This window comes from Aspergillus ochraceoroseus, assembly GCF_002846915.1.
Source record: "Aspergillus ochraceoroseus IBT 24754 chromosome Unknown P175scaffold_1, whole genome shotgun sequence".
NCBI classification, from domain to species: domain Eukaryota; kingdom Fungi; phylum Ascomycota; class Eurotiomycetes; order Eurotiales; family Aspergillaceae; genus Aspergillus; species Aspergillus ochraceoroseus.
This window is the reverse complement of record NW_024468476.1, coordinates 4,522,266-4,532,439: the sequence shown is the minus strand read 5'-3', so window position 1 is coordinate 4,532,439 and position 10,174 is coordinate 4,522,266. Positions and strand designations below refer to the sequence as shown.

The following is a 10,174-nucleotide window of genomic DNA, read 5'->3' as shown; positions in this document are numbered from 1 at the left end:
ATAGCCTATCAAATGTATGTTACGCATAGACAAGTTTCAAGGCCCCTGATGCAGTAAAACATAGCGATGTCTAAAAGGGCGGTAGGTAGAACAAGTATAGGTCTTTAGTGGTTATAGAGCATTAATGACGCGTAAGCGAAGCCGGCTGATAAGAAGTTGGATTGACACTATTGGTGCTCGAGAGTATGCCCACATTTAGTTTGGGGTTATACAAGAAATGATCATGAAAATGGGGCATAATGTTTTCAGAGGGCCAGGAAAATCATGGGCCGCTGGCAGGACTGAAGTGAAATACATAACTTTAGTCGTGCACAGTTTAGTTGGGTCAGATGACTAGCACGTGTAAGCTCAGACAGGCTCAGGGTAACGGTCACATCCTCTAATATTTACTCCCGGAGCAATCTGAGATCGCTCAGTGATGGCTCAGGACACGCACTTTTATGCTCCCCCCACGCTCCGGGCCGCTCAGTGAGCAAAAAGCGGCGCCAAGTTGGACCTAAAGCGGAAAGGGAAAGTCGTTCAATTTCCGCAGGAATCCAGTTCACTAGCATGTAAGTAAGTAACTGATTAACGAACAGGTCTGTGTGGATTTTGGGCGTTACGATTATGGATTGAATATACCTTTTTGTTTGGAATGGTGTTAGGAGTGTCCATACATATCTACATCGGGTTATGATTTAGTGAAAAAAAAAACAAGTCAAGAAATTATTTACACTTCAAGTGCAGAGTATAGTAGTATATACATCTTGCTCTCCTTTCTTATCTACATGGTCTCGACTCATATACCTAGGTATACTTCTGTAGCTCCGGAATCAGATCCAACAACGAAGTAATCGTCTTCACATTGTCCCCGGCAGCCTTTCCAGCTGTATTATCCCTAGGAAGGAAATAAGCCTCCCCCCCAGCCTCCAAAGCCCCTAGGTAATCCTTCCTGTAATCATCTCCGACATGCACCCATTCCCATTCTGATCCTGACTCGCACTGCGCCTGCCGCTGCGCCACCTCGTAAATTAATCTCTCGGGTTTCTCTGCTCCAGCCTGGTAACTTGTAACCACAAAGTCGATATCATGCAGACGCAGATGCCCTGGATTTTCTTCCTTCGGCAAGGGAGAGAGTTGACTTTCCCTGTCCTCCTCAAACCCCGGTAGACTCACAGATACACCCAGGGACTCCAGCACAGCAGAGATCCGATCATCAGAGTTGGAGACAACCCCGATAAGGATGCGTCTATGCTGCTGCTGCTTTAACGACCGAACCATGTCGAAAAAGGGCCGCACATCGGCGTAAAGAGCGTACCCCCTTGCGCTGGCGAATCGATCGAGGAGATCTTGGATAAGTGCGTCGGGGATATGAACGCCACAAGCACCGGTGTTAGCGGTAGGATTCGGATTATTCTTATTATGATCTTCTGTCTTTGTGTTCGCGTTCATGTCCAGCGATGTGGCTGGAAGGTCGGAAAGGGCTCGTGAAAAACTACCCCGGATCACCTCCTCCCACCATTGTCGCGGGCCAGCGTATTCGCCGCGGAGGACCTGCTCGCGGCCGTAATTTGGATAGGAACTTGATTGGGCTTTGAATGCTGTTTTGAACGCGACATGTAGGCGTTCTGGGGAGATTGGGGGGAGGTTGAAGGAGGTTGCGGACGCCGCGTATTGGGTTGCGATGGGGGCGCGTGGGTGGAAGAGGGTACCGAAGGCGTCGAGGGTGAGAAGAAGGGAACGAGGCATTATTATCTATTTATTGATCTTGTTGAGGGTTTTAATTCGTATATATATATATATATATCTATATTAGAGGGAGAGATCGGTGTGAGTTAAGAGAGGTAGTAAGTGCGTATAGTCAAGTGACTAAGTGTTAGAATTGGGAGTAACTACATTACAGACGACAGTATTCTCATCACATCTTCAATCAATCCTTCACAGTTCACAATATCATCAATCTCAAGTTCGACTTCTCCAGATCAGATATGAAGCTATGTATTCAACGCAATCATGGCCTAAATTGACTAAAATCGTTAGAGATCCGTCCTGATGACGCGGCTTCCTTTCCCTTCCCCCCCACTCCTCCATCTACAATAAATAAAGCTAGGCTACAGTATAGCTCAGGGGAAATGTCTTGCGGATTTATCGCTCTTCTCACATAACCTGCAGCAGCACCAGTACCTGCATCAGCTCCGACTCCTTTATTGCGGTTTCATCATGAGTCGTCGCTGGTCGAACCTTCGATGCTGCACGGTAGCTCTCCTTGCGTCCACGGCGGCTGCGACTTCAGCTTCATTTCCCGAAAATGCAAACCACATTTTCAACGCCGTCCACTCGTCCATGCGCCAGTGGGGTTCCTCGCTGAACCACAACGGCATGTCTTTCTTCCTGGCCACCGTGCCTGAAGGGACCCAGCTGTATCATGGCTCTGGCTCCTCGGATCCTGTGAAAAGCCCCGAATGGGTGGCATTTGAGCCCGAGCATGCTTTGAACTTTGCGCATCGACGAAGACCGCCTCCGGGGAGCCATGATCCACCACCACCACCACCCCCTGACGGACATGGCCCTCCGCCGCCGGGATTCCACCCGGACTTTCAGCATGTGATGCAGGACCCTGTGGATGGGAACAAGGCTGGGTTCCTGCATACATTTGCGGCGAAGAAGGACTTGCGGCTCCTGTACGTGGATGGCATGTCGGCGGGCAAAACGAACAACGGCACCCTGGATGCGGAGGATCGAATTCTATTCCACGATCAGCGCAGCGATGGCAATGGCATGGCGGGGGAAGAGGAGCGCGCCACGGAATTTTGTCGCATGGCTCGCGACCGCTGGGGCGGCCGGCTGGATGGGCTGATTCGCATGGAAGCCGGGTTCGAGATTATCCTGTGTGATTTGGCCACGGATATGGATGCGCTGCGGGTGACTCGAGTCCAATCAAGTCCCAATGGAGGACCCCCGGGATCTCCGGGAAATGGGAAGGAAAGGAACCCCACAGGGAATTCATGGGTACCTGCGGTGGCCTCTCGCTACTGGGGCATTGGGGGAAACCGGGTGATACTGAATTACGATCATTTTGTAACTGCGTACGTCTACGGGCTAGATTTGTTCGGCGCTGCGGGAGAGACCGAGAGGAGTAATTCGTCGCATGTCTTGCCTCGACTAGCGCATCTCTCGGCCCACAAGCTAGAACCTATGCGGCAGGACCTCGATGCCCTGATTTGGAATCACGACGCCACGGAGCGCTCGGTTGACTGGCAAGCTGTGGCGGATATGGTGGTGGAGCGCTATGCGAAGAGGCTGCGGTACCTCGCATCTGGCCAGGTCCCCACCATCGAGGAGCTGCAGGAGGAAATTGAGGGCCTAGTAACGCCCTTTATTGACTACGATGCGCGGAACTCCTCATTGGAGGTGGAGCGCTGCTCTATGCAGTTCATCCGACGCTCAGCACCGACCACGACCGTGGCCGGAGACGCGGTTCTCTCTGTGTCGCGTAGCATCTGCGCAACCCTGCTGGAAACACTACGCCAAACGGAGCATTCCACTGCTGTGGGACAAATTCAGGATTTGGTCAACTATCTGTCATGGAGCAACTGGAAGAAGTGTACCGGGTGCGGTGATCATGAGCTGTGCGTAATCCCAATGTGGCCGATGGGGACTGTGGAGGACTATGAGCATCCGCAGTGCCGCGACCTGTCCCAACTCGAGGGCGATGGGCCTCGATATTGGGGGGGATTCCCTGGCAGGCGGAAGCCCGCTCCCTTCCGCGACGAGGATTTGTGAAGATTGCAAAAGAAAGCATTCATACTAGCCCAGTCTAAACTCGCTTCCCCTCCTTCAGACTTGAGTCCTTTGCCAATGATACTCCTCTTTCATCTAACATCCCTCCCTCATATGTAAGCCCTATGACGCTCTGGGAAAGACAGAGCAGCCGTCGCCCGGCTGGAAGGAAGGATTCACCCTTTGGGCAGCAAACTCCCAGAGGACGGTCTTTTGTTATTGTGATGAGTGACGAGTCTTGCTCAGGGGTGCAACACGAGGGCGGATTAAAGAGTAAGCAAGTTTAAAAAAAAACCCTCCCCCGGGGACAAACAAACACGAAGTTGAAATTGAGACACAAATCGACCAGTCACAAATGAAAACATCGGCAAGACTCTCCGTCAGCTAATCTCGGGATCGACGGAGCGCCCGCGTCAATAGCGTCAGCCACGAACAGTCGATCCTACAAACAGAGGAACTGCCCAAACTCAACCTTCAAGATGGGATCAATAGGGCTGTCTGTGTGTGATGGTGTGACCTGTAGAGTGCTAGATTGCGCCAGGTCTGAATTTAGATGCACCACCAGCCCCTTTGCACAGGAACCATTGGAAGCCACATTGAGATTTGGACGACTGTGGAACCCCGAGGGCTGGTCCTGTTGAGTCAGGACGAACTACTGGGTATGTATCTGGATTATTTGTTGCAGATGCCTAATAAGACACAGAAACGGGAAGCTCTGATGGTAATTTATCATGCAGGAGTAATTTTATTTTGTTTATTTTTTTTGGCCATATGCAACTCCTGATAGGCTCCCTGCGTCAGGTACGAGAGATCACTGGCCCAGGGCATGCAACGCAGCCCACCGGCTGAGATGATGGCAGCAAGCTCCTGTCAGCGGGAGATTAGCCATTGGAAATAAACGAGAATAGTCTCTCCTAGGTGCATTTCGATAGCATGAGGCTAGGCCCGAAGGCTGAGAGTTGTGCTCAAGGGGCGACTTCGAGGGGGAGGAACGATGCTCGCTCGAGGAATATAAATATGGCTTCAATTCTGCCGCTGGAGAGTCTTGTCTGTTCAGTTTGTCACTCATTCCAGCAGCCTTTTCCCTTTGCGCTTATTGTCACTCCTTTGACAGCCGTTCTTTTCAGCATTTGAGTCGTTCAGCGTTTCAGAGATCTTCAACATGAAGGCTACTGTTGTCACTGCCTTGGCCTTGGCCAGCTATGCCCTGGCCGGCCCTATCGGCCAGCTTCATGCCCGCGAGCCGGCTGGGGACACTTGCATTTGTGGCACTGTGACCGTCACCGTCACTGTGCCCGGGGAGACGAGCCCTGCAACCGGCACCTCGAGTGTTCCTGGATCTACTGTCGAGACTGGCCCTCCAACTGGAACCGCCAGTGTTCCTGGGTCTTCGGTCCAGACCAGCGTTCCTCCGGTTGAGACCAGCCCTTCAGCTGGAACCTCCAGTGTTCCTGGATCTACTGTTGAGACCGGTGTTCCTCCAGTTTTGACCAGCATTCCTCCTGTCTTGACTAGTGTGCCTTCTATTGTGGTTCCTACCAGCACTCCTTGTGATACTACCACAGGACCTGCAACTGTGCCTAGCGCTGGGACCAGCACTGGCAGCAACCCCAGCAGCAGCACCAACACGAACACCAATACCAATACTAACACCAACACGTTGAGCACTGCTACCAATACCAACACTGCTACCAACACTGTTACCAACACTGTTACAAACACTGTTACCGACACTGTAACCAACACTGCTACCAACACCAACACCAACACCAACACCAACACGCTGACTACCACCACTGCTCCCCCCAGCGAGACCACCAGCACGTCGACCACTACCTCTGCTCCTGCGACCTCCACCAGCACTGCTACCAACACTGCTACCAATACCAACACCAACACGTTGTCTACTGCGACCTCCACCAGCACTGTTACCAACACTGTTACCAACACTGCTACAAACACTGTAACCAACACCAACACCAACACGCTGACTACCACCACCGCCCCCTCCAGCGAGACCACCAGCACGTCGACTACTACCTCTGCTCCTGCCACCTCCACCACCAGTGGCTGCCAGGAGGGCCACTGCCACGGCACCGGCCATATCATCCAGGACCTTGGCCCTCAGGTTGACCGTCTCCTGACCGTGACCGGCAAGGATGGAGAAAGCCTGCTGGTTTCTGTCGACAAGGACGTGTACAACCTGCTCGAGGGCAAGGTCAGCCTGAGCGACTCGATCGGTAACATTGTCGGTGACGCTGCCGACATTGGCAAGCTCGTGGCTGACCTCGGCCCCGTGATTGACTGCATCCTAACGGTTGTCGGCGAGGACGCTCAGATCCTGCTCATCCAGCTTGCTCCGGAAGTGGCCGACTTGCTCCGCGGCACCACCGCTACTCTCGGTCTTAACTCGGTCTCCAACCCCGTGGGTGAACTCGTTAGCTCGCTGGGCCTGCGCGTCCGGGATGCCCCCGCGGCCGGCAGCACCGTCCTCCAGCTCGTCGGTATGAACCACGAGAACCTCCTGGTCGAGATCGAGGGTGTCCTCGGTGGTATCCTGAGCGACCTGCACCTGTCTGGCATCGTCGGCAGCGTGATTGACATTGCCATCGACGTCACCAAGCTTCTCCAGAAGCTGGGCCCTCAAACGGACAACCTCCTGGTGGTGGTTGGCAAGGACGGCCAGTTTCTGCTGGTGCAGCTGGCTCCTTCTGTCGCCAACATTGTGGGCTCTCTCCTTCCCGAGCTTGGGCAGCCCGTTGGCCACATTGTTGAGACTGTTGGAAACAACCTGTAAATTGTGCATGGTCCGGTAATTCCCCGATGCAAGCGAGGGAACGAGTTCGCCTATGTTCATGCATGTAATATATCATACATAAGATAAATTCTTTTGATTTATAATAATAATATAGCAGAAATTTAATTGAATTATGTTGATAATATTCTTTCCCACTCTCCATCTTCTACATATCCATCAGTACTCCGTATATAGATACTATATCATCTTCCGGTTTGTGGGGCATTTCGTGGGGAGTGTGGGGGGAACCGGCTAAGTTTTCAGCCGCCACCGTTTTACTTGGTCCCTTATATAAAAGACCATATCACAACTGAGTGCACGGTTTCCACAGCTCACATCCTTTACTAGAAAACCAACACAATGGCTACCCCGCAAGACTTGAAAATCGCTATCCTCGGCGCAGGTAGGTCCCCCCGGATCAATCATAAATGACCCAGAATGAATGCTAACGGGGAATAGGAATGGGCGGGTTGACGACCGCTCTGGCTCTCGCTGAAAAGGGATTCAAGTATATCGATGTCTACGAAACGGCGTCGGATTTGGGCTTCGTGGGCGCTGGCATCCAACTGGCGCCGAATATGGCTCGGGTGCTGGATCGTCTGGGGGTGTGGCAGGGGATTGAAGCGGAGGCTGTGAATATTGAGGAAACTAGTGTGAGAGGTATTTCTCAAACAAATATATATATATATATATAATATATATATGTGTGTGTGTATGTGTGTGTGTGTCTAACTGATCAAAAAAAGTCGGCGCTACCAATGGTGAACTCGCACACGTTGATCTGAAATACATTGAAAAAACCTACGGATACAAACACATGGTTGGCCATCGCGCCTCACTCGCCGGAAACCTATACCAGGGCTGTCTCCGCCATCCGGACGCCATCAAGTTCCACTTCTCCACAACCGTGAGCAAAGTGCAGACCTTCTCCCCGCGACCTACCTTCACCGTGACTCCACGCGATGCATCCCAACCGGCGCACGACGTCACCGCAGACGTGCTCTTCGGCGCGGACGGCATCAAGTCCATCACGCGCGCAGCGATGCTGGACGAACTCGCAGCGGACGCGGACCCCACGACGGCAGCCACGGCAGCGGTCGCAGTCAAGGACACCCAGCAAGCGGCCTACCGCATCATGATCCACCAGGACCAAGTCAAGCACGACGCGGAGCTCCGCGCCCTCCTCGCCAGCAACCAGGTGATCCGCTGGATCGGCCACAAGCGCCATATCATCGCGTACCCGGTGTCCCAGCACACCCTGTACAATCTGTCGACGACGCAGCCGGACTCGAATTTCGCGGCGGCCACCAACGCCACGTACACGACGCGCGGGTCCAAAGCGGCCATGCGGGAAGTCTTCGCCGACTTCTGCCCGCTCGTGCAGCGCCTGCTGAGCTACGTGCCGGAGGGCGACGTCTGCGAGTGGAAACTGCGCGTGCACGAGCCGCTCCCGACCTGGGTGCTGGGGTCCGTCGCGTTGCTTGGGGATGCGTGCCATCCGACCCTGCCGCATTTGGCCCAGGGCGCGGCGCAGGCCGTGGAAGACGGCGCCGTGATTGCGGTGGTGTTGGCCAGGCTGCCGAATACGGAGCCCGCCAGTGTTCACCGCGCCCTGAAGGCTTATGAGCAGGTGCGCAAGACCCGCGCCTATGCGCTCGTGGAGATGGCCGCGGCCAGTGGGAGGGCCTTGCATCTGGGCGACGGCGCCGCGAAGGCCGAGCGCGATAAGCAGTTTGCCGCCCTGAGGCAGGGGCAGGGTCCTGTGCCGGATAAGTGGGCGGATGCGGAGGTGCAGAGGGAGATTTATGGCTTTGATTGTATACAGGAGGCGGAGGAGAGATTTGATGAGTATTTTGCGTAGTTTTATATATATAGCGACTCAGGTCGGGTCCCATTGGGCATGAGAATGAATTATGATGATGACTGTATATAAATATGAACATACTTCATCCCTCAGAAGCAAAGGCACAACTTCCCATGTCCATCGGCACCGCCTCCACCTCAGGCCGAATATCAAAATCAAAGATATCCATCGGCACTCCCAGAGTCGTACACGCATTCGGAATATCCACCAGGCCCGCAATATGCCCCTGCACCGGCGCACAGCTCAGCAGCAGATAAATCTGATAGTCACTATACCCATACCGCCGCAGATACTCAATCACCCGGAGACACGTCTGCCGGTACGCAACCGTCGCATCCAGATAGTGCTGCTTGCCCGTTTCGTCCACGGAAAAGCCCTCAAAGGTCAGGTAGCGGCCCGGTCCAAAGTGCGGCTCTACCGGGCCCGGCTGGAAGATCGGCGACTTCATCCCCATCTTGGCCATGCCGCTCTTGATCACGGTGAATTTGATCGTGATCACCCCGGCCATTTCGATGGCGCCACAGAAGGAAATCTCCCCGTCGCCTTGGGAGAAGTGTAGATCGCCGACTGAGAACTTGGCCCCGGGAACGTGGACAGGGAGGTAGACCTTTGAGCCCCGCGAGAGGTTCTTGATGTCGCAGTTGCCTCCGTGTTCAGGACGGCCCTGGGGATATCCGCATTTAGAAGTGTGCTGGATTTTATACTCAAGGGGGGAGGAGACATACGGGAATGGTTCGTGCTCCTTCACGTCCAATCTTGGTCGTGAGCTCCTCGTTGGCACTGCCCGCGTGGACATTCGTGGGCTCTGGCGGTTTTGCGACCTCTCGTCCCGTCGTGTTGGCTGCAATTAGCTCTCCCTCGCGACGATTCCATTCCGCTAGAACCTCTGCGGACGGCGCACACCCCAGAATCCCGGGATGGATGAGACCGGCGAAACGGACATGTGGAATATGTCGAGAGGAGCAGAAGATCCCCTCAAAATCCCAGATAGCTTTGGCCCTATACGTGCGTCAGATCCATCCCGCTGTTATCAGCAGACGACGTACGCTTTAGGATAGATCTCATCTAGAAACCCTCCTCCGTTCTGTCGACTGAATATACCGGTAAAGCCCCAGGGCTGGTCCTGGAATGGCTGGACATCCTGGATCTCAACGAGCAGGACGTCCCCTGGCTCTGCGGTTTCGATGTCGAATGGACCCGAGAGGTAGTGGACCTGAGTAAGGTCGACATTCTTGACATCGTCGGCCGAGTCGTTGTTTTTGATTTGGCCGCCAGTCCAGTCGAGACACTCGATCTTGACGACTTCATTGTTTGCAATGGTTCCGCAGCTGGGGACTAGATATCGTGAGCTTTCTTCTTCCTTTTTCTATTGACTTGAATAGTGGATAGCATACCGTCGGGATGCCATCGGTTCTTGATGGGTTAGTGGAAACTCATTGATAAGATGGGAAACATACATGAAGGCCCTTTTGCTCCCAGGCAGGCTTGTCTAGGTCGACTTTCAGTGCAGTACGAATGCCTTGGTTGCCCATGTTGTGAACTGGCTTGGGGTGTGATTCTAGAAGGATGAGGAGGGGAAAGAAAATGGAAGATAGACTAGATTTATAGTTGATGACAACCCCTCTCCTTTCGAATCGAATCAGCGACGGCGCTCTAATTTATGAATCCTTTATTGAGATATCCAGCGCCTCAGACCTGTAATAAAGGTCCTTCTCTATCTGGTAAATGATGACGATCTTCCATATATGTGATAT

At 53.5% G+C, this 10,174-nt stretch overlaps 5 protein-coding genes across 5 annotated transcripts; 3 read left to right on the top strand and 2 right to left on the bottom strand.

The window, feature by feature from the left end:
• Window positions 1-801: 801 nt before the first annotated feature.
• P175DRAFT_0401639 (HAD family hydrolase) lies at window positions 802-1,722 on the bottom strand (the record flags this gene model as incomplete). Its single annotated transcript, XM_040892994.1, has 1 exon — window positions 802-1,722. A coding segment is annotated over one exon (921 nt), but the record flags the coding sequence as incomplete, so codon positions are not given.
• Window positions 1,723-2,262: 540 nt separating this feature from the next.
• P175DRAFT_0425042 (uncharacterized protein) lies at window positions 2,263-3,723 on the top strand (the record flags this gene model as incomplete). Its single annotated transcript, XM_040893119.1, has 1 exon — window positions 2,263-3,723. A coding segment is annotated over one exon (1,461 nt), but the record flags the coding sequence as incomplete, so codon positions are not given.
• A 2,131-nt stretch (window positions 3,724-5,854) lies between these two features.
• On the top strand, window positions 5,855-6,556 carry P175DRAFT_0426331 (uncharacterized protein; the record flags this gene model as incomplete). The annotated part of the gene is made up of 1 exon (XM_040893159.1): window positions 5,855-6,556. A coding segment is annotated over one exon (702 nt), but the record flags the coding sequence as incomplete, so codon positions are not given.
• A 328-nt stretch (window positions 6,557-6,884) lies between these two features.
• On the top strand, window positions 6,885-8,525 carry P175DRAFT_0521006 (putative monooxygenase). The gene is made up of 3 exons (XM_040899176.1): window positions 6,885-6,959; window positions 7,016-7,216; window positions 7,303-8,525. Exons 1-3 carry the CDS (start codon window positions 6,917-6,919, stop codon window positions 8,415-8,417), a joined length of 1,359 nt encoding a protein of 452 aa, XP_040756593.1. The 5' UTR covers window positions 6,885-6,916; the 3' UTR covers window positions 8,418-8,525.
• Window positions 8,400-10,053, bottom strand: P175DRAFT_0451684 (acetamidase/formamidase family protein). The gene is made up of 5 exons (XM_040894497.1): window positions 9,878-10,053; window positions 9,815-9,833; window positions 9,467-9,755; window positions 9,146-9,419; window positions 8,400-9,084 (listed from the first exon to the last, which is right to left on the bottom strand). The coding sequence occupies exons 1-5, from the start codon at window positions 9,950-9,952 to the stop codon at window positions 8,503-8,505; spliced, it is 1,239 nt and encodes a 412-aa protein (XP_040756592.1). The 5' UTR covers window positions 9,953-10,053; the 3' UTR covers window positions 8,400-8,502.
• Between the last annotated feature and the right edge of the window lie 121 nt (window positions 10,054-10,174).

Bases quoted from the DNA above. Each gene is read 5' to 3' on its own strand.
- P175DRAFT_0521006 (XM_040899176.1), top strand. From the start codon at position 6,917: ATGGCTACCCCGCAAGACTTGAAAATCGCTATCCTCGGCGCAG. The intron at 6,960-7,015 runs GTAGGTCCCCCC...AACGGGGAATAG, and splicing joins AATCGCTATCCTCGGCGCAG to GAATGGGCGGGTTGACGACC. The intron at 7,217-7,302 runs GTATTTCTCAAA...GATCAAAAAAAG, and splicing joins TGAGGAAACTAGTGTGAGAG to TCGGCGCTACCAATGGTGAA.
- P175DRAFT_0451684 (XM_040894497.1), bottom strand. From the start codon at position 9,952: ATGGGCAACCAAGGCATTCGTACTGCACTGAAAGTCGACCTAGACAAG. The intron at 9,420-9,466 runs GTACGTCGTCTG...ACGCACGTATAG, and splicing joins GATGAGATCTATCCTAAAGC to GGCCAAAGCTATCTGGGATT. The intron at 9,085-9,145 runs GTATGTCTCCTC...GGATATCCCCAG, and splicing joins AAGGAGCACGAACCATTCCC to GGCCGTCCTGAACACGGAGG.